The sequence below is a fragment of the Sturnira hondurensis genome, unplaced genomic scaffold, assembly GCF_014824575.4.
Source record: "Sturnira hondurensis isolate 20B ecotype Veracruz unplaced genomic scaffold, ASM1482457v3 Scaffold0021143, whole genome shotgun sequence".
NCBI lineage: Eukaryota > Metazoa > Chordata > Mammalia > Chiroptera > Phyllostomidae > Sturnira > Sturnira hondurensis.
The window spans coordinates 21,000,227-21,026,337 of record NW_028093774.1 but is presented as its reverse complement, the minus strand read 5'-3'; the positions used below and the strand labels follow the sequence as shown (position 1 = coordinate 21,026,337).

The window sequence follows — 26,111 nt, the reverse complement described above, 5'->3', positions numbered from 1 at the left end:
AAGAATTACTGGGAATATTCAAAGCCATGAGACAGCTGAATATGGACATCTAAATTTACAAGCTGGATACATATACAATTGTTCTCAAAATTCAGAATGCAAAGGAATCCCTGAGGAGTGGGGGGCAGAAGGTGACGATGCTTGTTAAGAAGACTCCACCCCCAGAGATCTAAGCATTAATATTCAGGGAGTTTCTTTTCTGAAGAATTCTGTGTAAGCACTCCATGGTCTCGCTGCTGGAAGGCCAGGGAACTAGAGGACATGAATTCTAGTCCACATTTCCCACCTACCATCTGGGTAGGGCTGCAGGATGAAATACTGCATGTAGTATTTGAGATATGCTATACTAAAAAATTACTCTTTTTATGAAATTCAAATCGAGCTGGGGTGCTGTGAGTTTATTTGCTCACTCTGTCAGCCTTCCAGCTGGATGACCTTGGGCAAGCTGTGTGATGGCCCCTCGAAGCTCCGGTCTCCTTATCTCTAAGACGGAGGAATTCGAGCTTTGCTGATTGTCCGGAGGATTAAATAAGGTCTTCCAGCAAAGTGCCCCACCAGCAAGTGGCACATGGTAAATGCCCAATAAACCAGCTAGTAGAACTCATAACATTTATTTTAATTTCCTTCTCTCCTAAAGCATTAAAATATAATCCATCAAACTAGATTTATGTCTGGCATCTCAGAAATGCATAACAAAATGTCAGTTAACGCGAGCCTGGGCAGCTGGCTGGGATGGTGAGGTACAGAGAACATGAGTCAGTCCTGGGCCCCGAAGAGAAGGTTAATGGAGGACGTCCAAATTCTCAGTCAGCCTTGCATTTCTCAGACCTTGGAGTTTCCCTAAATCAGCAAACCAGTAAAAGAAGGATGTGATTCCTGAAGGAACCAGTAGGGGGGTGTGCGTGTGTGCATTTAGGGATAGAATCGGGGTACTCTAGGATCTGGCCAAACAGCACCAACTACAGGTTCTCACTTTTATTTAAAGAACAATGGAGGGGCTAAGAAAGCCCCCGGTGGTGCTCCGATCACAGGGAAGTCAGTTGGCCCCTCAAAATCTCCAAGTAAATCAGCCTGTACAGAACCAGCCTCCACGGGCAGCTTTGGGCATATACCGTGTAGAAAGAAAAAGAATTTGGACGTTGACCAACACCAAAAGCCAAAACTGAAAGAGACAGACCAAGACTTGCAAAATGCACAACAAAAAATCCCAGAATGTATAAAGATGTTCAGCTATGAACAAATTGCATAATAAACACTAATGGCCAATAAACATGAATAACAGATTAATGTAGCAACAGAGAAACACAAACCTAAACAACACTTCAGAGAGCTTCTGCCTTATTTTCCTCCATTTATTAAGGGGAATAACCTAATATTCACTGAACATCTATTCTGTGCCAGGCATTGAGCTAAGAGCTTTCTAAACATTAACTTGGCATTTTATCTGCACAAACCTTGAGAAGCAGGAACAAACAGTATTCCCATTTTACCCGTAAAAAACTGTACTCAGAGAAGTTAGGAACTTGCTTGAAATTCACTCAGCTGGGGGCGGGCAGAGCAGGGTTTGGGGCCCAGGTCTGCATGGTTCCAAGTGCTTCCTCTTCCCACACTGGTTTTTCTAGCATCTCAGTCCAAGCAACATGTGATGCTTGAATGTGGTGCTTTGGAGAAGGCCCTGCAAGCTGCGAAACCCATGCAGCCAAGGAGGACTGTAAACAAACAAACAAAGGAACAAACAAGCATCTCAGAAAGTCAAGCCACCTTGGTAGTAGGTCAGAGGAAGCGGTGTGCTTTGGCAGACTGTGGAAAGCCGGGATTTGGAGACTGGGGGAGACGGCGATTAGGAAGGCCAACTGGGGTGATGGGAACCAGTTCATGGCCACATTTTAAACAGAACAGGGTCTGGCTTCCCTGAAGGCTCACAGCTTTAGAGGCTGGAACCCAAGGAATTTGTTTGTCAAACAAAACTGCACGCTGAGTCGCAATTCCCATTTCTAAACTTTCCAGGCCGAAGTCCGCAACTCTCACCCCCATTCTCACACCTGCTGGCAGCAGGGGCGCCAATGAAAGGACAAGTTCCATGAATTCTTGCCCCTTCCCCCACCTTTTACAAAGCCAAGCGCTGGGACAAAAGGCGCCCGGGGTCTGGGGCTCCTTCCTCCAGCTCCTGTCAGCTCCGGTGAGTGCCAGACAGCTGGAGCCGAGCTCCACGCTGCATCATTTACATTTCTTACAGCTCCCTCTCCCTCCGCACTCTCCCTCATGGCCAAGGCCAGCACCTTCATAGTTCCCTGGAGGCTGAGGTAGTTGCCTGTGAAACAGATAACCAGGGCAGCAGAAAGACCCATAACCTCGGGCCTTGTGTCCAGAACAAAACTAACCACCCACCCAGCAGCAGCTGAAAGTTGCTTCCTGGTTCTTTGTGATTCTGATTCCCGGCCCCACGTGGTGGCTGCCCCGTAGGAAACTGGTCCCTAACCAGTTTCTTGAATGGCTCCCTAACCCACTGATAAATGTGGCTACTATTTATGGAGCACCTACTGTGTGCCAGGGACAGTGCTAAATGCCTTTGCATCAGTCCATCATTTTATTCTGACAACCACCCCAGGTGAAATAAGTAAAAACCCCATTAGGCGATGAGGAAAGAGGTCTGTCCAGCCTCCACACACAGTCAGCTGGCAGGTAGCTGGCAGCAATGTCAGCCTGTGGACCCAGCTCTCCTCCAACCCCACCTCGGTGTGAGTCTGAGGACTGACCAGGTGACTGCTTCCTCAAACTCTCCTGTACAATCCCCCAGTCCCTGCTGTTTACCTATTTACCAACTGGCTCCAAAATCGGACAGGCCATCAGCATCCTGACCTTTCAGATCCCAGGCCAGGCCTGTCCCCCACCCCCCACCCTCCGCCCCCCTGCCCCTCCACCATGGGCTCCCCTCGTCCTCCTAGGTGGCCTGCTGCAGAAACCTCTATTTTGTTTCAAACGCTAATTCCGCAGGGCAGGCCAGGGGAAGGGACAGTTATTCCTGGGAGATCCGTCCAGATTCAGGCCTGGCTCACACATTTGCTGCTTCCCGACCCTCCTCCATCCCCCGCACGCCCGGCCCCTGTGGACTGGGCCTGGCTTCAAACGAAACTGGTGCTGGTTGACTCTGTCCTGCTCCACCTCCATTGATAGCCTCCCAAAGCACTTCCAACTTCCAAGGTTTGGGGCCAGCACATCAAAAGGCACCCTGTGGAGGAGACAAAAAAATCTCTGTGCCCTGGCCACCTCCAGCTTTAGATAGAGAAGCTGAGATACAACCATGGAGATGGCCACAGTTCCAGCCAGCCCAGCCAGCCCTTGACCCCAAAGGGTCCAGTGGATCCCCCCTCCCTTCCAGGGCTCAGGAGCCACTTCGGCCACAAGAATTCCATGCACGTGCCCAGCAAAGGACAATACAAAGTGTTTCTCTTGTTCATTTACCAAAACTCAGAAGTAAATACATGACTATTTAAATACTTATCTACACATTATGTGCCTTGACTAAGCAATTCCACTTCGGGAGTCATACAGAAATGTTTTCCTGTGTGCAAATATGCCTCCTGCACGTTGTTTGAGGTCGTGAAAAACTGGAAATTGCGAGGGATTGCTTATACATTATTGTGCATTCCTGCAACGAAGCCATCTGCAGCTGCCAACAGGCATGAGGCAATTTTATGTGTACTGACAAGAGATCCACGGCATACTGTTGCCTGAAAAGAAGCAAACAGCAGAACAATATATAAATGTCTTTCCATTTTTGTTTTTAAAATGTATTTCTTAAGGCAGAGCATAGACAGATAGTTTTTTTAACCCTGGAACTTCGGACAGTAGTTCTTGCCTTAATTGCACATTAGAATACCTGGGAATTTAAAAAAACCCAGAGGCCCCAGGCCACACTCCAGACTGATTACATTGTATTCTCTTGCGGTGGGAGGGGAGCATTGTTTCACCCTCCGCTAGTGATTCCAGTGAGCAGCCAGCTTGGGAAACACCACCTTAAAGAAACAGAAGGAAGGAAAGGTTGATTCAAAAAGGAAAATGAAGTCGTATACTCTTTAATCGACATAAAATACAAACATATATGTATATTTTTAATGCTTTCAAAAAAATTCTTAGTCGAGCACACGTTCATTGAGAGGAGGAGGGAGCGAAAGAGAGAAACACTGATTGTGTGTGCCCTGAGCAGGTATTATACCTGCAACCTAGGTATGTGTCCTGACCAGGGATCGAACCCACAGACTTTGGTGTATGGGACGATGCTCCAACCAACTGAGCCACGCTGGCCAGGGTGAAATCCAAGCATGTATTACCTCTTTAGTGTAAAGAAAGGTTTTGAGGTTGCCTCAAGTTATCACTAGAATGTAAGCACTGAGGTGGTTAACGTGTGTGTGTATAGCCCTTCATGATACCAAACTTAAAAAAAAATCTTCATTCAAGGATATGTTTATTGATTTTAGAGAGAGAAGAAGGGGGGTAGAGAGAGAGAGAGAGGGGAAACATTGATGTGAGAGAGAAATATCTGTCGGTTGCTTCCTGTATGTGCCCCAACTGGAGATTGAATCTGCAACCCAGGTATGTGCCCTGACCAAGAATTGAACCTGAAGCCAGGGTGGGGGGCATGGTGGGGTGAAAATCAAGACAACTGTACTTGAACAATAATTAAAAAAATCAAAAATAAAAAGAAAGGATTTTTATAAAAATTAAAATAAATTTAAAATTTTTATTTTTATTTTTATTTTTTTTAAAGATTTTATTCATTTATCTTTAGAGGGGAAAGGAAGGAGAGAAGGAGAGAAATAGCAATGTATGGTTGCCTCTCGTGTGTCCCCTACTGGGAACTGGCCTGCAACCCAGGCATGTGCCCTGACTGGGAATTGAACCACAGTCCTCTGGTTAATAGGTCCACACTCATCCACTGAGCTACACCAGCTACGGCAATAAATTTAAAATTTTTAAAAAGAAAGAATCAAACCTGCAATCTTCCTGTGCATAGGACAATGCTCCAACCAACCAGGCCACCCATCCAGGGCAACCAAACTTTCTGATGACATCCAAGGTGTTCTAGAAGTCAACCACGTGACTTCAGGAAATAAGTCTTCGAGGGCAGGGAGAACAAAAAGAGCCCTGTTGCTGCCGAGACCTGAAGGACATGGGCCACCAGCTCATTAGTGAACCGGGAACACAAATGCAGCACTTTGCACAGTTCTGACACAGCTGAGACACTCACTAAGCAGCAGCTGCTTCATTTCTGAGCGGGTGAGCTCAGGGGTGAGCTCGCATCTGCCGAGTACTGGACACATACCTGTACGTGGTGTCCCATCATCCTCCCAGACAAAGCGCTGAGACAAACACTGATATCTCCACTCTGTAGACGAGGAATCTGGGGCTTACCTGGGTTAGCGCCTTTGTCAGAAACAGGAACTGAAAGCTAGTTCTGTCCAACTTCAAATTTTGCACTCTGCTTACCACACTGCCACTTCTTAGGGACATCTGGGGCAGGGTGTTAACTGTAATTCTAGGCCCCTCCTTTTCAGGCTCACTCTTTAGAACCTCTGAAGGAGAGGAGCGTGTACCTGAAGTTATCTGGGATCTCTCTGCTTAGAGGTGATAGGACACCTCAAAAGATTGTGTCCGATAGCCTGCCCCAGTAGTTCTGTTGGTTAGAGTGTCGTCCTGATATGCCAACGTTGAGAATTTGATCCCAGCCAGGGCACATACAAGAATCGACCAATGAATGTATAAATAAGTGGAACAACAAATCTATGTTTCTCTCTCTCTCTAAAATCAATGAAAAAAACCCACCCCAAATAGCAAAACATTGCGCCCGAATGTGGTCCTGGGAGGCCTGAAGTTGAAGCCAACCATGAAAGAAAAGGAAAGACTTATCTCTGAGCCCAAGGGGCAACGTTAGGGGCTTTGGGCCTTTGTTTCGTGAGCAGACCGACCAGGGCAGCAGCACACCCCCCCTCCAATCCCTCCTCTCTCAAAGTAGCTGAGGCTTACTGGTTTTCACACCTGTTTCCTGGCCTGCCAGGCAAGTTTATCTTCCCACCCTGGAGGATTTGGTTCTGCTGGTTTTTTATTATTATTTTTTCCACTTCCCTTAAAAAAAGAAGATGCCCCTGGGCATTGTCCTTTTGTTTCTTCCTACCCATCTTCATGCTGCTTGAATCAAATAATCAAAAACAGGGAGCCCTGGCTGGTGTGGCTCAGGGGATTGAGCACCTGTCTGCAAACTGAAAGGTTGCCAGTTCAATTCCCAGTCAGGGCACATGCCTGGGTTTCAGGCCAGGTGCCCCGTTGGGGGTGAGAGATAGGAAACTGATCAATGTTTCTCTCACACATAAATATTTCTCTCCCTCTCTTTCTCCTCCCTTCCCTTCCCTCTAAAAATGAATAAATAAGGTCTTTAAAAAACAAACAAACACAAACAGGGATTTAGTGAGCATTCACTGTACCCAGCGGTGTAGGCAGGCAGCACATCAGACCTGGAGAGTCTGTCTTGGATCATCCACCGCTGTCACCACCTGGAATCTCTGCTCCATCATCCTTGTCTCCTGGGTGGCGTGGCTTCCGTGCCACCTTCTCCAGGAAGGCTTCACGGACCTCAGCTGCTTCATGTCTTCCAGGCACTTGGACGCCTCTATTGCATGGCTTCCCCTATTCTGCACTTGGGTTATGGCTAGTGGTGGGAGCCTTTGCTTCAAGGCAGAAACAATCTTTTCTTTATTTTTGTATTCTTTAAGAACCTAACACAGTGCCTGGCATATTAAAAATAATATTTATACAGTTGTTTGCTCATACTCTTTCCTAGAAAGGATTTGAAGCATCCTAGTAAAACAGCAGAGCGAGGCTGAAGAAAAGCAAGGGTAAGAGACTTGTAGGATGAGATCTGATTGCAGTAACAATATAAATAATATTTGAGTGCTTATATGTCAGGCACTGTTCCAATGGTTTTACCTGCATCATCTCAGTTGTAGTTTTATAATCATCCAATAAAGTAATTACTATTAAAATTGTCACTGTAGTCCTGGCTGGTATGGCCCAGTGGGTTGAGCACCAGCCTGTGAATGGAAAAGTCACTGATCTGATTCCTGGTCAGGGCACCTGCTTGGGTTGTGGGCCAGGTTCTCAGCTGGGGGCTTGCAAGAGGCAACCGATCACTGTTTCTATCACACATTGATGTTTCTTCCCCTCTCTTTCTCCTTCCTTTCCCCTCTCTCTAAAAAGTAAATAAATACTTTAAAAAATAATCAGTTTATCCCCGGCCAAGTAATTAGAGGGTTGACCTGATATGCCAAGGTTGCTGGTTTGATCCCTGGTCAGGGGACATTCAAGAATCAACCAATGAATGCCTAAACAGGTGGGACAACAAATTGATGTTTCTCTCTGTCTCTCTGTCTCTCCCCACCTTCCTCTCTTTTTCTAAAAATAGATAAATAAATAAGTATTTAAATGATCATGTTACATTTAAAGAAACGGAAGCACAGAGTTTACACTCACCAGGTAGTGAGTGGGATTTGAACCCAGGCAGCGTGGTTCCAGAAGCTGCACTCATAACCATAGGCCTCAGGATGCCAACCACAGGCATTCCGTACAGAGAACTGGGTTAGGAATTTGGCTCTGAAGTTCCTAGCAGCCAAGGCCAAGAAGGAAAGGCATTTGATGCCAAGAGAGATTTTACTCATTAGCAACAACAAACCTATTGCTTGGGAGAAAGGCAGCTTTTTGTCACCTTAAATCTAAAAAAAACTCATAAAGGAGACACTGCTTTCCAAACTTCCACGGTTAACATTCCATGGGCGAAAGTGGTTAAACTCCCCAATATAGGAACATTTGTTTATAAAGTATACATATACACTGATGAAATAATATATCACGTACATTGTTAACACACAGAAATAGAAATGGAGAAGAATGAGAGGAGGCGTAAACACACGTGGAAATTCTGCTGAGAATCCTCTTACTTGCTCTCTGGGAGATGCCAGGTCCCTCCTGGGTTCCTGGTACAGAGGGTGGATCCTGGCAAGAGATAACAGTGGCAGACTTCACATCACCGTTTCTCAGAATGACCCTCCACAGAGGTCCAAAGCACGACACAGAATAAGCACTGCAAGGACAGCATTTCTAGAGGGACCACAGTAATGTGGCCCAAGTTTGGGCCTCCCCAGTTCACTGGTCTGAGCTAATAATAACCAATTCAAAGGCTGACTAACGTTAATGGAGACCTTTCTGTGTGACAGGCACTGTACTAAATGCTTTACTTGTGTTTCCTCATTCAACTCTTACCTTAGTCCTCTGAGGGAATTGTCATTATAATCACCATTGTGCAGGTGAGGAAACCGAGGCTTGAAGAGGTTAATTGGTTCAGGGAACAGAAGGGACAAACGTACGTTTATTAGATTCTGAAGCTAGCTCTCTTAACCTCCATTCACTACGGCTTCAGAAATTTTGCGTGCAGATGGTCTTAAACAGTAGTTTCTCTCGTTTTACAAATCTTTTTTACTTAGAAAAAGAATGCATTCTTGTGGTAAAAAAAATGCAAACAAAACTGAAGTGTCCAAAGTAAAAAAAGCCTCTTCTTTCCACAAACTTGATCACCGGGGTTCACCTTGTAAGTTTGTTCTGTTCGAAAGTTTTCCAGACTCCTCTCTAGTCACGCACATGCATATCTACATTTCAATGAGACTTTTTCGAAAGTGGGACCATGGAGATACTTACTCTCAACTTCCTCTTTAATTTGATCGTCTTTCTAGTTTGATTCCTGCAGCTCTAGTCACATCTTAGGACTGGGCAACTCACTTTCTTCTTAAAATATTCTCTCTTGATTTTCCCCTTTGCTTCTCAGGCTTTTTCCTCCAGCTGACTCTAAAAGGTGGCCCTTTCTTCTTCCTCCCCTCTTTTTCCTCCTCTCTGCTCCTTTATCTCCTCCACTCCTTTGGCTTCAGAGCTTATGGAATTGCTAACGACTCCCAGACTTATTTTGCTCTACCTGGAACACTGAAGCTTTCCGTATTTTCAGTTTGTCTTGATGCTAACTTCAAGCCTACTCAAAACATTTGTATTTGCTTGCACTTACAAAAAGAACCTCTGGAAGGAAGCCAATAAAAGTCATTACCTGTGTGTGGTGGTGAGAAATGGAGGGAATTCGGAATAAACCAATCAAGATCAAGGGCACCAGGTCCGAGATTAAGAACAGAGTAATTGGGAGAATTCGAGTTTGTCCTGTTGTGGTCTTGCCTCCCCTTTATAGATGAAATAGAGGTAACAGGAAAATATGCAATGAACTTGGGGGATGGGGACCACGAGCCCTTGAAACCTTGTTTGACTGTTTGAGGCCTAGCTGTTCCCCTATTGGGGTGCCTGTTTCCTCAGGGAGGGGTGGGGGGTGGGGAAGGTGAGAAGGTGGGGGTGGGGCTGGGGGTAGGGGGGTGGGGATGTGGGGGTGGGGTGTTAGTTATCCACAAGCTTTCTCTCCTCTCCTGCTAAGTCCCCTGAGCCGCTGTGTGAAGCTCATGTCTCCACAGACACCTAGCAAAGGCCCTGCAAACAAAGTAGGCATCAATCCTGGTGGCCAGAGACTTTGCCCACCAGGCACCTTTGCTCACTTTCTTCCTGGCTAAGGACAGGGGCTGCCTGCTCTCCGTCCAAGAGGGGATGCCGCTCGCAGGTAAGTCTCCTTCCCTCGTGCTTCCTTACTAATAAACATTCAGCCTTTCTATTATCCAAAACTTATTAAACACAGCAGCATGGGGAGAATGGCACAATGAGCCATCTGGAGTCAATGGGAAAACAAACTCCCGAGATTCAGTAATGACTGACGTTTTGCTGTATATACTTTACCCTTTCTTCTTCTTTTCCTCTGCTTTTTAAAAAGCAAAGACCTGAGGCCCTCTCATTGCATCCCTAAATTCTTACATGCATAACTGAAAATTTAGGACCTTTTCTTACTTTTATCACTTTTAACAAATTTTTCATTTAATTGCTTGGCAAATGCTAATACCCAGTTTATATTCAGATTTGCCACAAAATTGCATTACTTTAAAGCCACAAATAATTCCTGACCGGAGCCGCAAATGAAAACAGGAGCTGGCGTGAGCAATGCCAGTGCCCGGGAGTGAGAGTCTCGATGGGTCCTCACTCCTCTCCTTGGTAACAGCAAGTCATGGCAGCTCCTCCCGAGTGCTCACCGTGGGCCCTGCTGGGCCGCAGCCGGAAGAGACTGCATTAGCATTTTGTGTGCCTTTCACAGCACCGAGCATAATGCCTGCAGAGCAGACGATCAACCAATTGTGATTTCAATTGATAATCGTATCTCCTTGGTATTAAATATTTCTCCACAGTCAAGGAGTGCCATCCCTGTTGAATGCCGTCATTTAGTGAATATCATTATCCCCGTTTTATAAACAGGGAAGGCGAGGGTCAGACTGTCTAGTTCTCTTGGACACATCTGAAGCAGAGAAGCTGAGTTTCAGCTCTGGTGGGTTTGACTGCACTCTGAGTGGCCACCAGTCTCTCGCTAATCGCCAAGGTAGCCTGATAGTAAAGCCCTGAATCCTGGGTAGAAGCAAAGGGAGGGTACATGAGGAGAGTGGACGGAGGATGGGTAGAAGGAGAAAGGAATAAGGAACAAAGGAAAAGAAAGGGAACCAGGAGATTATGATGTCATGGAAGTAAAACTAGTAGCTGTTGGATGTAGGGCTTTTGCGGACAGTAAACACAAAAGATGTGTGTTGTGTAGTGGAATGAATGAGAGGCTTTTTGGAGCCTCAGTTCTCAGGAGCTGGGATCCAGACGGGGGTTTGCAGACAGCGCCATGTCCTCAGGACTGGCCCAGGACTCTGGCACACGTTAGGGGCTCAGATATCTGTTGAATGGAGTGACAAGCCTTGAGTGAATGTGTGAATGAATGAACAACTGAATAAGCAAATGATTGATAAGTGATGGACTAACATATCAATATACATATAAAGGCACTGAGCGAATGAATTAATTGAATGAACAGATGGATGGATGTTTTCCCTCTTCACAGAAGGACAATGAGTAGGGAAGGGAGCTAAATCTGATAGCCATGGGGTCCAGTCACTGAGCATCGTGGCACGAGACCTGTGCCAGGAACTTCACGAGCAGTTTTTCACTTAATCCTCAGAGCAACTTTTGGAGTATTGTTATCATCATTTTTAAAGTGGAGAATTGGATCTGGAGATGGGAGGGAACCTGTTCAAGGGCACGGGGGGCAGAGCTGGAATCTCGACCCTGACGCTGTACTGCCAGGCTGACTCTTCCCACCACAGTCAGGGCCAGCTGAGCACTTCACTCGCTCCAGGACCTGGTTTTTGCAAATGCAGGTGAAACCCCACTTACATCGCCCCTGGAAAGCTGTACATTGGAACAGTTAAGTACTTATCGCAGCTCATTAGTTCAGGGAAGCTTCTCCATTGTGTGCCCCTTCGTGAGTGAGGGATTACCCTGACTCATCTGCTTCCTGAATCTAAATTTTGTTCAAAGCAAGGCACATATTAACTAAAGAGGGTCCCTGTAGGGGTGGGTTTAATTATTGCTGGGAATCTGGGACTTTTGATGTCTGGACATTGAGTGACCAGGCCCTTAGTTTTGTGACACCTCATCTTAATAGTTTAAAAACAAAAGTAAATTAAAGTTTATCATCTTCGGGATAAAAAAACGCCATGAGCAAAGTCCAGCTATAAACCACCAACTCAGAAAAATACATTTCTAATACCTATCAGAGACCAAAGGCTGTCTTTATACAAAACTGTCATTAATCAATAAGAAAAACATCTATAATTCAATAGCAAATGGGCAAAAGATATTCACAGAAAAGGAACCATAACTGGCTCTTTTGTTTTTAAGATTTTATTTATTTATCTTTAGAGGGGAAGGGAAGGAGAGAGGGAGAGAAATACCAATGTATGGTTGCCTCTCATGGGTTCCCTGCTGGGAACTGGCCTGCAACCCAGGCATGTGCCCTGACTGGGAATCGAACTGCGATCGTGTGGTTTGCAGGCCCGTGCTCAATCCACTGAGCTATGCCAGCCAGGGCCATAAATGGCTCTTAAATGTATGAAAAATGCTCTCCACTATTCATTCATTCATTGTAAATGAAAAGCATCCTGAGAGACTAAGTTTTCACCTATTAGATTGGAAAAGATTTTAAAAAATGATGCACACAGTCCTGGACAAAGGTTAAAAGAGACTGAACTCTCACACTTTGTTTTGGGGAAATAAACCGGTACAACTTCTAAGGATGGACATTCAGCAAAATCTCTGTGAATTACTGCCACACGTCTACCTATATGTGTGCAAAATTATGCATGTGTGGGATTACCATGAGCATGGTTTATGAGCAAATGTTGGAAACGACCTTGAGGTTCATTGATAGGGGACTGGAGAGCACATTCTATTCATTTATACGATGGGTGGCATGCTACAGCTGGGTGTCTGGCCGTGTGCTGGCACGTTTGCCGCCAGCTACACGTGGCTCTGCAATGTGGCTGGTTCTGACTGAGATGTGCTTGAAGCGGACAGTGCACATTGGATTTTGAAGGAGTGTGCACTCTCTTATAATGTTTTATATTGGTTTCCTGTCAATGATAATTTTTCAGATATATTGCTTTCATTTAAAAATATTGTGAATGTTAATTTCACGTGTTCCCTTTAACCCTTTTAATGTGGCTACTGGAAGATACAAAAGGCCGTGTGTGGCTCGCCCTGCCTTTGACTAGACGGTAGTGGCTCTGAATAGACAAAGTGAACAGGGCAAGGGGCCTTAGAGTGTTCTGTAGGCTACCATTTGTGCTTTAAAGAAAGGAAAAGAGCACTCTGAGATATTTGCTTTTTTTATACATAACGTATTTCTGGAATAGCACCCTAGAAGCGATATTGGCTGCTTCAGGAGAGAGAAACTGCAGACAGGAAATGGGGCTGAAATCTGAACCCTGGATCCCTGAAAACTGCTGAACCAAAATTTACACGCATTTAAAAGAATATATTATTATTTAGGTATCATCTATGTATATGATATGTCTCATGCACCTACAATATATATTATTAGGTCAAAAGTAGTTTTAAAAATGTTTCACAGGAGAAAAATATTCACAGAAAGACCAGAAATGTACACATGTGTATAGGCATGGAAAAAGATGAGAATCACAGACAGAAAAACTGGCAGATAAGCAGTGAGGAGAATGTGTTAGGGACGGAACAAAACTTGCTCTATTTTTACTCTGCGCCATTTGACTCTTTTGTAAAAAGAATGTTTAACTTATATAAGTCAGTCTAAGGAGGAAAAAAAACTGGATTAGAAAGAAATAGACCAAAATGTTCACAATAGCTGTCTTTAGATAATAAAATTACAGGTAATTTTTTCTTCCTTTTACTTTACTTTAAGTTTTCCCCAATTATTCTAAATTTTCTCAGCCTATAAATAAAACTTACTTTGGTAATGGAATCACCAAGAAACCTTCTTATCCCTCTAATTTCTTTCAAAAATACTTTTAAAGATTCTATTAACCTTTAAAAAATTTTTTAATTATCTTCATTGCTTTTTAAAATGATAGCAAGTAACAGAGACTCCTTATAAAATGTCAAACAACGAAGAAAGATAGAATGCTTCAAGAAATAGTGTCTCGTAATTCCATTTCTTTCTGCAAGATACTCGCTATTCTCTGAAGCTTTTAAAGTGCTGCATTTATATTAAGAATTAAAAAAAAAAACATTTCAAATTAAATGGAGAGGCTGAGAAATGGAAGCTACTGGCTTTGTGCCAAGCATAGCCCTAAGTGCTTTAGAGGAGTCATTTCACGGAATCTACCCAGTTAGCTCTGTGGGGTCAATGTGAGGCCCCAGTAACTTCCAAGTCAGGGCCCTGAGAGTTTAGATAATTTGCCCAAGGCCATACTCTAGTGCAGGGCAGGGTTGGCATTCAAATCCAACTCCAGGTGATGTCCAAGCCACTGCCTTGCCTCGGGGGACTGCCATTACGGTGGGTGGGGCTGAAAGGATTATAATGCAGAGATACTGGACTTGAACTCACTTCTGGTGGCTCCCCAGTCCAGTGCTCTCCGGCGGTCGAAATAGGATTTTTGAGTTAGGTGATTAAGTGTAGAATTCACGATAGGCAGAGAAGAAAACGGTAATAGTGGAGCTGGAGCACAGCCCACATGGGGGTGCATTTCATACTGGGTTGCCAGGGGTACAGCGATAAAGTGAAACCGGAAGTCTGAGAGGGAAGCCGCCAGCCCCAGCACTACAAAGGGTTAAAGTCGGGCAGGAAAGCCCCTGGAGGAAGATACCACCGAAGGCTTCAGTCCCTTGGCTTTTACCTCCCCCACAGGCGGGGACCAGACTGGGAGATAGGACTGGTTCCTCCAGGATTATAAGGCCCCTGGGTTGAGGTGAGCTTCCGGGATAGAAGCCCTAGGGACTGCATGTCCACCCCACCTTCATCTGGGGCTCAGAGTCAGGTGCCCTGGGATAGGCCCCCCTGGCAGTGGCTGAAGCAGCTGTGGCTCAGGCACACTTTGAGCGCAAGAGGTGCCCAGCCTGGGGATGCTCAGAAAGGTGGGGAGGGAGGCCTTGGAGACAGTGAAGCCTTTCTGTTCCAGAAGGGGTCTTGCACCAAAGTGAGGACATGTGTTCTCCAGTTTCCCTGACTTGCAGGGCCTGGAATGTGGCAGCTGCTTTGGGCAAAGATGCAGTTTGGAGGTTCAGAGAGCCCCAAAGTATCTAACCATTCATCGCAGGCCAGTTTCTGGGCTCCAGCTTTGCTCCTCCCCGCCCCCCCTCCCCCAGCCTTTAGCTTGGCCACAAATTTTCTTTCCTTAGGTCTTTCTATCTAAACCTTCTCTTCCCTCCCCACCCCAAACTCATTGAAAATCTTTAAACACTTTCAAGTTTTTCCTGGGCAGTTTGAGGTCGGTTTCAGAGCTAAGTCAGGGCGCTTTAACACCCCAGCTGGGTAGAGTGGATGGGACAATAGCCGCTATCACTTTACCATTGGAAGTGACCCCCCGAATTTGCACTTCTTTCATCTGAGCACTTGAGGGTAGGCGATTTCCTTGGGGGGAGTGGCTTAAGCTGATTCTCCCCCGGCTGGTTGGCTGTAGACGTCCTTGCTCAGTGGGCAAATCTGAAACCAGTTCTGGAGTGAGAGTGGCCTTCAGCTGGGGATGCTGCCGGCAGGGTGATTTAAATGTCTCAAGCTGGAAGGTGGAGAGAGAATTGGATGCCCCCAGGGCTCTGGGTCACCTTTGAGGTCAGTAATCTAGTAAGTTAACTCAACATTAGGAAGGGCGGGTGACTGTACAGCCTGGCGTCCCCAGGGAATGAGGGCTGGCTTGGGACACCTAAGGGCCCAAGGATGGAGGAATGACTCCGTGATGATGCTGTAAGCGTGGATGTGTGTGCGCGCCCCGGGCAGAGAGGGGAGGTGAGGCACTGTTTCACTTTGTTTTTTTGTTCCCATACGCACCTCCAGCTCCATCCCCACCCCCACTCACCTCGCTCTTTCTGTCTATCTCTCTTCTCCTTCCTACAAAATGGTGTGGCCTCGACCCCTCCCACAACTTCCTGGGTTGGGTCTCTCATCCCAGATGCCCAGGCCAACCAGCTCTCTCTCCAGCCACCCGTGGCCTCCTGGCACACCCGGGGCAACTGGCTGCCTGCAGGTTCCCCTTAGTGGGCTGCATTTCCCCTACCCTTCCAGACTTGTGGGCCACTAGAGCAACCGACCTTGGGCACTCCCAGGCTGACTTGCTAGCTTCAGGGCCTACACGGAGCTCCCAGGTACTCCTGATGCGCTTGGTGGTTGGAAGTTCTTGGGAAGTCACACCCCCACAGGCTGCTCACCACCAGCAAGCCCCTGTGCCCCCAACTTCAGGGCCTTCTGGCCACCGAGGAGGGAGACAAGGCAGGATGACTGGCACTCCCTCAAATCAGTGGCCAATGGCACAGCTGGGCAGGTGTATGGTTGGGCTAGTGTGATGGGGGAAGAAGGGGAGAGTGCTGGTTTATCCCTGTCTCACTGAGGGCTGAGGCCTCTGTGGCCCTCCCTCTATGCTTGTTGGACCTGGTTTATGAGGGGTGAGTGAAAGAATGGGGTTGGGGAGAATGGGGGTCTGAGGCCCCATCTGCTTGAAATGAGACTGGGAGAGGAGAGCTGGCCTTGGTGAAGGTGAGGCTTTGCGTCACCCGCAGAGTTGCCCACATCTTCATTCCTTCCCCGGCTCCAGAACCCTTCCCAGACACGTTCAGGGCTTCCATGTTTTATGCCTTTCCAACCTCAAGTCAGAGGAGCCTGTGGAATCTGAGGGGGCCTTGCCTCCTTGGTTTCACTCCTTTTCAGATCCCTTCCAAAAGTCGCCAGGGGAGGCCAGCTGGGCGAAGCCTGGAGGTCAGCGCTCGGTTTCTGCACCTAATTCATGAATGCACCTGACAGTCTCCAGACCTGCTTTGCATTGCACTGCCAGGAAACCGCTGCTGAAAAAGGCCCGCACCTGAACCCCATCAACCAACTGTCTACTTAGGGATGATTGGCTGCCCTGTTAGGGCTGATGGTCTTCCCCGACGACCCCGTTCTCCGGTGGTTCAGACCCTCTGGAGAGGACGTGGCATGCAGAGGCAGGGAGCTACTTTTTCTCAGCAAGCTTTTGAGGAAACAGAAGTGGGTTATTGCGTACTCACAAGTTCTCACCCCTCTTTAGGGAAAGAAGGGAATGAGATAGTGTGGAGAGGGTGGGACTGGGTCTGGTCTGCGTCTGGGCCAGAGGTGGGGTGGGCTTTGTTCAGGAGGAAGTGTGGTGGATCTGGACATTCTGTTGGATGGTATCTGGATACTGTTGTGTGAATTCAGGTAAGTCAGTTTTATGTTTCTGGACCTCAGTTTCCTTAAAATGGCTGGTTTGTCTCAAAGTTCCGAGAACCCATGTACCTCAGGGTCCTTTGGATGCTGCACATTTTGGGTGATGCATCTCCCCTGGGTGGTGGATCCCAGGGATTGGCAGGGGAACTCTGGGGTCGGACGTCCCAAGGTTTTGTAATTTTTTCATAGCTGTGCTCTCGGGGAAGTTAGTTAATTTAACCCCAAGCCTCTTGTTTCCCCAGCTGTGAGCTGGGGAAAGCCACCCCAGCAGGGGTTGCAGGTGTGATGGAGGCGTAGTTCACATGCAGGAAGAGGGAGAACCGCATTGTGCGTATACAAAATGACCTCTGAGACGCCCGAGATCCAAATGCTGGCTCACCCGGCGGAAAGCCCGGGGAATCTCAGGGAATCTCGTGGCTCGCAGGGAACATTGTGCTCTCTGCTCGGGAGATAGGCCCCCTGCGGAGCAGAAAGAATCGCCCAGGCAAGGGAAATGAATCACCCCCGCTTATTCTCTCTGAGATTTTGGTTGAATTACTTCAGTTAAATGCCCAGAGTAAGCACCAGGTAGGTAGGGGCTATTTTCATAATTTTGTTTGCACAGTAGCCAGCAGCACGCTCATTTACAGGCGGCGGTTGAGCAACATTCGACAAGCGGCATGGAGACCCCGCCCCCAACCCCAGCATCTTTGTCAGCCTGAGAAAGCCCTTCCGTGTGTACAGTGTGTTCTTCAGAGCGCTTTTTTAAATGTAATTATTTTTCAAGTACAGTTTTCTGTCTTTTGCTCCCATCGCAGCCCACCCCCCTTTTAAAATTTAATTATTTTTCAAAGAACTTTTTTGTTTTAACTGCACATGGAAATAATTTCTTCGATAAGAACCTGTAGGAAGTTTATCCTCTAGTTTTCCAAAGAAAACAAGTTTTTTTTTTTCTAAAAGTAAATCTGAAGCACATAAAAGATGAACAGAGTAAGAGCCCCAATCCAGGGCCAAATAATATGGTCTGAAAACAGATCTGGCGAGAGATTAGACCAGATTTATCACAATAAACATGTTTTTTAAAAAATCTACAGCTGAGAAATTTTAGTTAAAGGTGTTCCCGATCACCAGTTTTTAAAAAAAGTTTTCTTTTTTATGATTTTCAAGTAAAATTGTGCTGATGCTCCTTGGGAGCTTTAAAAAACTTTCTTTTCAACTTGACTGAACCGTAACGTACACCCAGACACAGTCTTTTTCAGTGTGAGGTTTGATTAGTTGACAAATGGATACAGCTAAACACAATTTTTAAATTGAAGACTAATCTAAAGCTATGTATTGAACTCTATGTCATCTATGAGAACAAAGATCTGAGAAAGGATAATGGTTTCCTTTTACTTTTAGAAACAGTATCCATCAAGGAATATTACTTTGCTTTGCAAGACAATACTGAAAATGTACCAATAAATAAAATGATTGGTTTGTGTTGAAAAGGTGGCTGGCAGTGGAGCCGAGGGATCCGGGGCCCTAAAGAGCGTCTGGCTGCACTGCTGTGTGACTGGGTGAAGTAGACTAATACCCATTGTCTTGGTTTCCTCCCCTGTAAACTGGAAATAATGGTATTGCCTTAAAGTGCGGCTGTCAGGATTAGGATGGTGGGTGACAAATGCTCAGTGAATCTCAGGTATGAGATCTGTGTCAGCACAATGTGACGCGTGCGCGCTGTGACAAGACCGACTGGCTTTCTTCCACGGCAGCAGTTCTCAAACTCGTTGGTCTTAGGACCTGTGTGCTCTTAAGAATCGAGGACCACGCCCCCCTCCCCTGAGCTTTCATGTATATTGATTGCATCTGCCCATGTAGATTGTATTCAAGATGAAAACTGAGACATTTATAAAATGTTTATTTAAAAATGGCAAACTTGTTACGTAGGAACAATGAATAGTTCTTATGAGAAATAACTTTTCCAGATAAAAATTAGTGAGAAAAGTGCGTTCTTTTACATTTTTCCAAATCTTTCATGTCTGGCTTAATAGAAGATGAGCACATTCTTATTGTCTCTGTGTTTGGCCTGTGTGGTACAAATGCGTCGTGTTTTGGTAGAAGTTCATCTAGATACATAGATGAAAAGAGGAAGGGTATCTTGATCGCTTTTTCAGTGAATATTCTTTGATTAACTCTACCAAAACTCGACGCGTTGTTTCTCAAAGCTTAGCTATAACGTAGAACCTGAAACAACACTCATGAACTTTTTGAACCCTACTATATTAAAATCTATTGCTTTCTTTTATACTTTGATGGGATCTTTTACCAATCAAAATGCATAACTTTGTAACAGCACCCATGGGTTTTTTGGGAAATAGAATTCGTTGAGTGATAACAGAGCTTCACCTGTTGGCAATTCCATTATGTAGTATAAAAAGTTACATTTATAGTGTCGTCGCTGGTTCCTTGAGAGAAGCCTTTAGGTTTGGAGAAGCTTTTGAACTTCCTGGAGTGGCTACAGGTTTTCCTAAATTTTAATTTTCAAGTGAGAGCTCAACATTTCACTGGCAGTTTTTCTTGAAGTGACAGGCTCACCTTACTCACTGCTGACAAAATGTTTACTAAATACACTCAAGTCCAAATGACGAATGTCTCCCAATCTTCCCTCGAAGTACAATGGTGTTCTGTGATAAAAAGTGGCCAGTCCATCGTGCAACCCGACAGTTGTCCTGTGAGGCCTTCGTCTGCCTCCGTGTGCGGCAGAAATGTTTCTTCCGATATTGAGAAGTCATGTTTTTCAGGGCTGTAATTTAAGAAAAATCTTTACTGTGCTTCATCGAGGATGTTGAGTGAAACTATGATAGCTTTTTGTTTTTTTCTGATCTGCCACTGCCCGTTGGAAGGAACACAGGGACTTCAGTACGGTTTGATCATGCCGAGTTTACCACAGTGTTACTCAAGTGTTTACACAATGGAGAAGGCAACTATCCCAGTGCCAGCTTAGGATAGTTTAGTGCTACTGTGAAACAGCTTAACTTGTCGACCCCCTGAAAAAGCCCCAGGAACCCCAAGGGTACTGGGACCATACTTTGAGCATCACTGTAATAGGGGAAGGACAGTCCAGTGTTGCCTTTACCAGGTACAGAGGTACAGCTCTTGCAGCTGTGCTGTCTAATAGGTTGAGGGCTGGGCAAGACTCATGTCCGGTAGCTAACACTTCTGTAGCACTTCACTCTGTGCCAGGCCCTGTTTAAAGGATGGATATAGAAGTGTGTGTGTCTATCTGTATGTCTCCATCCTTTTCTCATTGTTTTGCTTATACCTGCAATGACCCTGTAAGGTAGATACTTTTTTATTGTCCCCCTTTTCACAGAGGAGGAACCAGAAGCCTAGCGAGGTTAAATGACTTTCTTAAGCTAGTATCAGAATTGAGAAGACCAAGCTCTTAGTACCACTGAGGGGCTGAATAACGCCAGGAGGCACTCGGCCATCGTTTGCAATGAAGAAATGGGAGTGGTGGACGTCATCTCAAGGGAGAAGGTGCAGGAGTGGATAGGGCGGGCACCACTGCTGGGCGTCATCTGGGTTCCTCGTCCTGACCTCTGCTCTCTGTCCTTTGCCCCGGCAGGATGACATCTAGGGAGCAGCTGATTCAGCAGGTGCTCCAGGAGCTGCAGGAGGCGGTGGAGTCCGAGGGCCTGGAGGGTCTTGTTGGTGCTGCCCTGGAGGCCAAGCAGGTCCTGTCCTCCTTCACTCTCCCCATCTGCCGGGAGAAAGGCCCTAGCCGCCAGGTGCTGGATGTGGACTCGGTGGCCCTGAGCCTGTACCCAGAGGATGCTCCCCGGAACATGCTGCCACTGGTGTGCAAGGGTGAGGGCAGCCTGCTGTTCGAGGCGGCCAGCACGCTGCTGTGGGGGGACACAGGCCTCAGCCTGGAGCTGCGGGCCCGCACCGTGGTGGAGATGCTGCTGCACAGACACTACTATTTGCAGGGCATGATCGACTCCAAGGTGATGCTGCAGGCTGTGCGCTACTCCCTCTGCTCGGAGGAGTCCCCCGAGATGACCAGCCTGCCGTCCGCCACGCTGGAGGCCATCTTCGATGCGGATGTCAAGGCCACCTGCTTCCCTAGCAGCTTCTCCAATGTGTGGCACTTGTACGCCCTCGCCTCCATCCTCCAGCGCAACATCTACTCCATCTACCCCATGCGCAACCTCAAGATCCGGCCCTACTTTAACCGCATCATCCGGCCCCGCCGCTGTGACCACATGCCGGCCACGCTGCATATCATGTGGGCCGGCCAGCCCCTCACCAGCCATCTCTTCCGCCACCAGTACTTTGCCCCTGTGGTGGGGCTGGAGGAGGTGGAAGCTGAAGATGCTACCAGCCTGGCCCCGGCTCCCCCGGCCCCAGCGGCTCTGCCACCACCAGCCAAGACTCCGGAGCTGCTCAGCGAGGACCTTAGCCACAGCTACTCTCAACTCTGCGAATGCTACAGTGTCACCAAGAGCACCTTCTACCGCTGGCGGCGGCAGTCCCAGGAGCACCAGCAGAAGGTGGCCACCCTCTGCTCAGCCAAGCATGTCCTGCAGGAGAGTGTCCACCGTGGGGATATCATGTCGCTGCAGCAGTTTCTCCAGAGGTTCCCTGAGATCTCCCGTTCCACTTATTATGCCTGGAAGAACGAGCTGCTGGACACTGGCGCTGGCCAGCCCCTGGCCCCCAAGGAGGGGATGGAAGACTTGGAGAAGGCAGAGAAACTGCCAGAGGAGCAGGTTGCCAAGGGGCTGGGATGCCCCCTGCTGGCTGAGGCAAGCCCTGCAGTGGTCCTCATGCAGCGGGCCAAGTTGTACCTGGAGCACTGCATCTCCCTGAACACACTGGTGCCCTATCGCTGCTTCAAACGCAGGTTCCCCAGCATCTCCCGGTCCACCTACTACAACTGGCGCCGCAAGGCCCTTCGGAGGAACCCCAGCTTCAAGCCGGCCCCAGCCCTCGCCATAGCCCCGGCTCCCCAGCTGGCATCTGTTGGGGAAGAGGCCCTACTCCCAGAGAAGAGTGAGGAAGGAGAGGGGACAGGGAAAGCAACAGATGGGGGACCACCCGTCCCCCGGGAGTCGGTGCCCCCGAGGATACCCCTGTCCCGTTGGCAGAGGCGACTGCGCAGGGCTGCCCGCAAGCAGGTGCTCAGTGGGCACCTCCCCTTTTGTCGTTTTCGCCTCCGCTACCCCAGTCTGTCCCCCTCCACTTTTTGGGTCTGGAAGAGTCTTGCCCGGGGCTGGCCTAGAAGCCTGTCCAGACTCCAGATTCAGGCCCCTGCCTTGGGCAAAGGTGGGAGCCAGGAGGCTGAAGAAGAGAAGAGAGAGAAAGAAGCTGGCAAGAATGTGATGGTTTCCGTGGCCCCAGTGGCAGGGGCCCCAAAGGTGGCAGCTTCTCCAGGAGAGGATCCAGAGAAGGCCCAGGGAGGGCCTTCCAGAGAGAAGGTTCTGCAAGAGGGGGCCACGGCCCAGGGAAGGCCCCCCAGTGGATCCTGGTCCAGCCCCTCTGTGGCCATGGCAGCCGGCAGTAGGGACAGCCAGGTGCTGATGATGGACATGCTTGCCTCCACCAAGTTCAAGGCTCAGGCCAAGCTGTTTTTGCAGAAGTGCTTCCAGTCCAAGAGCTTTCCCTCCTACAAGGAGTTCAGTGCCCTCTTCCCGCTAACAGCCCGCTCCACCTACTACATGTGGAAGCGGGCCCTGTATGATGGCCTCACCCTGGTTGATGGCTGACAGGGCGATGCAGAGGGGCTGGGAGGAAGGGGGACTGGTTTGGAGAGGGTCAGGGACTTGCGTTGCCCCCCTGGCCGGGCCAGGACGCCCTTTGCTCCAGTTTGCATGGTGTCTGCCCTAAACCTAAAGGCACATTCGTGCTGTGTCTTGGCTCCAGGCCAGAGTGAGCCCGAAACCAGCCATCCGGTCTGCTGCAGAGAGTCACAGTTGTTTGCCCTTCTTATTTTCATGTGTATGGATTTTAGTTTTTTGTTTTGATTGAAGTGGGTTGGCTGGGCCCGCTTGCGGGTACTGGAAGCTGTATGTGTGGGGGAGGGGGCTGGAGGGGAGTTGGTTAGCTAAAGCTGCTTTCCGTTTTTCCTAGGGACAAAAGGAGTATTATTATAGCATGGCCATCTGTCCCATTGGGCAGAATATATATCTTCAGTTCCTTCTGGGGTTTGGCATTCTCCTTACTCAAATGTATTTCCCTAAGGAGCATAAGAAATCAAATGCGGAGTGGGTCAGTCAGTGGCTTCTGGTTGTCACCCGCAAAGGAAAGGCAGTCAGGCCCAGCATGAGCAGAAGCAGGAGCTACGGGAAGAACCAAGGGTCTCCAAGGGAAGGTCCTGAGCCGGATCACTGAGGGCTGGCCTGCTCCTTGCCACTCAGTGTGGAGTGCGGGTGCGGGGGAGGGCTCTCAAGTCTGCTTCCTGCTGCTGCTCGCCCGTCTGCAGTCCTCTGCCAGTCTGGCTCGCCCTTGGGGACGAGACCTGTCTTTCTGCTGAGTCCTCAGAGCCTGTGCCCCATCGTCAATGAGGCACCACACAGTGGCCAGGCAGGTGAGAGACTGAATTTTTGTTGCCCAAGGATGAAGTTGGAAAAGCAAAGAAATAAAATGATGTGGTGCCCATAGCCCTTGGTCTCCGGTGTTTGTTCTGCCAGGATAAAGCTGCCCATTCCCACATTCTCCTTGGATTCCAGTGGGTGGAGAGTGACCTCTTCTCTGTCTTGCTGGAACAATTCTAGGTCCAGGGCTTAGGGAATGAAGGGGCTTCTTCTGGGGATTCTGTTAGGATTGGATTTAAAAGTGACCTTGGGTGTTCTTCCAGCTGGGGGTGAGGCTGGGGCTGCCTGGGAACTTGCCTCCCACCGATGGGAGTAAACTGGCTGAGTGTGCCCGGGAGCCAGGCTGGCACGCACAGTCAAGCCTGCCACACGCCCCGGCAGGCTGGGCCCAGTCTCAGATAAGGAAACTGAGCCTCAGCATGTTCAGTTTGCAGGCTGCCCCCTCGAGGGGCTGAGCTCTCAGGCCAGGCCTTTGCTGTTTGGGATGGGGTGTCAGTGGGGAAGAAGTTCCCTTACGGCCTTCCTTTCTCCTCCCATCTAGTTTTCCTGCAGCGCTGTCATCCTTGTGGTGGATTTGGGGAGCCCTTGGTTCTATTTTTTCATCCCCACATCCAGTCCATCAGCAAATCCTGTTGCCTCTGGCTCCAAAATACACCGAGATTCCCCATCCTCAACGCTGCTGCTGTCACCTTCTCTCCTTGCCCACATCTCGGCGTCCCACCAGGCTTCCTGCCTTCCCACTTGCCCCACACCACCCTTCCCCATGGAGCGGCCCGAGAGACCTTGAAACAAATTCCGATTCTGTCACTTCCCTGTCTAAAATGTTGGGTGCCTTCCCTTCACTCTGAATTCTTCGCACTGCTGTATAGGCCTTCGTAATCTGGCCCTGACTCTCTCCATCCAGCCTTCTCTAACCACCACACTGGCTGCCTCTGACCTTGAACATGCTCCACTTTAAGTGCCTTTGCATTTGTTCCTTTGCTCTAGAATGCTTTTCCGTGTCATCTTTACACGCAGGCTCCTTACCACTCAGGTCTCTGAGAGTCACTATGCCACGAACATTTTATTTATCCCCATCTGTTGTTTTCCTGTGTGTGTGGCTGTTTTCCCTCCTCCCCATTAGAACTAGGCCCCATGAGAAGCAGGGCTTTTTCTTGATTTGCTTTCACCACTGCGTTTCCAGCAGGTGAAAGCAATTTGTTTTCACGTCGTAGGTGCTACAATTTGTTCAAAGAAAGGACTGAAATGGGGCCACTATGATTTCCTGCCCTTATTCTCTGAGCTGTGGTTTTATCACACCCAACCAATTCTACTTTCTAAATATCTCATTGACCACATTTCCCATCCACACAGCCACCCCTTAGCCTAGGGCCAGCAGCTACTGCTCTTGTCTCTGGTCGGGAGCAGTTTTCAGATCAACTGCTTCCCCTCAAACTATCCCACTCATCCCCCTGGCAGAGGCCAGAATGTTCTAACTAAAGCAAATCTGACTCGTTGCTGGATTTCCCACTGCCTTCAGCACAAAATCCAGACCAACGAGGCCCAGCAGCCTGGCCCTGCCTACCCACACCTCAGGCTTATTTTCCCCCACTGACCCCTCCCTCATCCACACGGACTTTCTCCCCACGTACTTTTTCTTTCCCAGTCATGCTAAACATGTATTGTCATTGCTTGTCCACACACTATGAGGTCTCCACTGAACCCCAAGCAATGTTACCTTTTAGTCCTTTACCGTTTGGTGAAGGGATGGGAGTGATACGTACTCCTACCTAGCTGGCAAGGCCACCTATAGCCAGCAGGTGGCAATCTGGTGCAGCAAGAGAGAGTCTGGTTTCCCGGCAGTGCAGTCCTGTCTGACCCCCAGTCTACCCGCTTCCCTGTCAGGGTGGCGGCAAACCTGCTCCTAAGATCTGCCCTGCCCGGGACTCTGGATTTTTCTGTTCCCTTCCCTGCTCTCTGAACCAAAGCAGGTCTGATGTCAGGAACGGTGCTTTCAAAACAGGGCCTAAACACCACCTGGAGCCCCAGCCTGGTGGCTTGGTTAGAGTGTCATGTCATCCTGTGCACCGAAAGGTTGCCGGTTTGATTCCCGGTTGGAGTGTATAGGAGGCAACTAATTGATGTTGATGTTTCTTTTCCCCTCCCTCTCTCTGTAAAAATCAGTAAACATATGCTTTGATGAGTTTTAAAAATAAGTAAATAAAAGGCACCTGGACCAAAGTCCCTGCTGGAGCTTGTTATTGGTGTGCATTCCAGGGGCCCACCCAGATCTGATCCTCACCTGAGACATTGGAGAGGCCGTACACACGTGTGGTGAGTCCTTAGCCTTGCTTTCTCCATCTGTAAAGTGGGGATGGTAGTAATGCTTACAGTACAGGGCCTTGCACATGGAAGTGCTAGATGGGCCTTTGCTCTTGGTAACGATGGTATCTAGTTCGAGAACCCCTGCACATCCAACCCTGGATTTCTAGGAGGAAGCTAATGCCCAAGGAGACTTGCTCTGGATGGGCCACCCTCCAGATCCAAGATGCAGACGCTCCTGTCTTGAGCCCAGAAGGCCCTGTTGTCAGAGGCCTGCGCTGAGCCTCAAGCCCACAGGGAGATAGTTCAGCACCTGTTGGAGAAAGTTAAGATCAAAACGGTATGTCAAT

At 48.2% G+C, this 26,111-nt stretch overlaps 1 protein-coding gene and 1 long non-coding RNA gene across 4 annotated transcripts; both read left to right on the top strand.

Annotated features, from left to right (window-relative positions):
* The first annotated feature begins 5,936 nt into the window (after positions 1–5,936).
* LOC118976820 (uncharacterized) lies at positions 5,937–25,534 on the top strand. The gene is made up of 3 exons (XR_005064354.1): positions 5,937–5,947; positions 16,642–16,646; positions 25,169–25,534. It is a non-coding gene; the product is annotated as an uncharacterized LOC118976820 (long non-coding RNA).
* On the top strand, positions 14,289–24,020 carry VRTN (vertebrae development associated). 3 transcript variants are annotated; one of them, XM_037031504.1, is made up of 2 exons: positions 14,289–14,435; positions 20,490–24,020. In XM_037031504.1, exon 2 carries the CDS (start codon positions 20,491–20,493, stop codon positions 22,630–22,632), a length of 2,142 nt encoding a protein of 713 aa, XP_036887399.1. In that variant the 5' UTR covers positions 14,289–14,435; position 20,490; the 3' UTR covers positions 22,633–24,020. The 3 variants fall into 3 exon arrangements, with proteins under 3 accessions (XP_036887399.1, XP_036887401.1, XP_036887402.1); XM_037031506.1 differs by lacking the exon at positions 14,289–14,435 and adding an exon at positions 14,888–15,295; XM_037031507.1 differs by lacking the exon at positions 14,289–14,435 and adding an exon at positions 16,813–16,891.
* Positions 25,535–26,111: the final 577 nt, after the last annotated feature.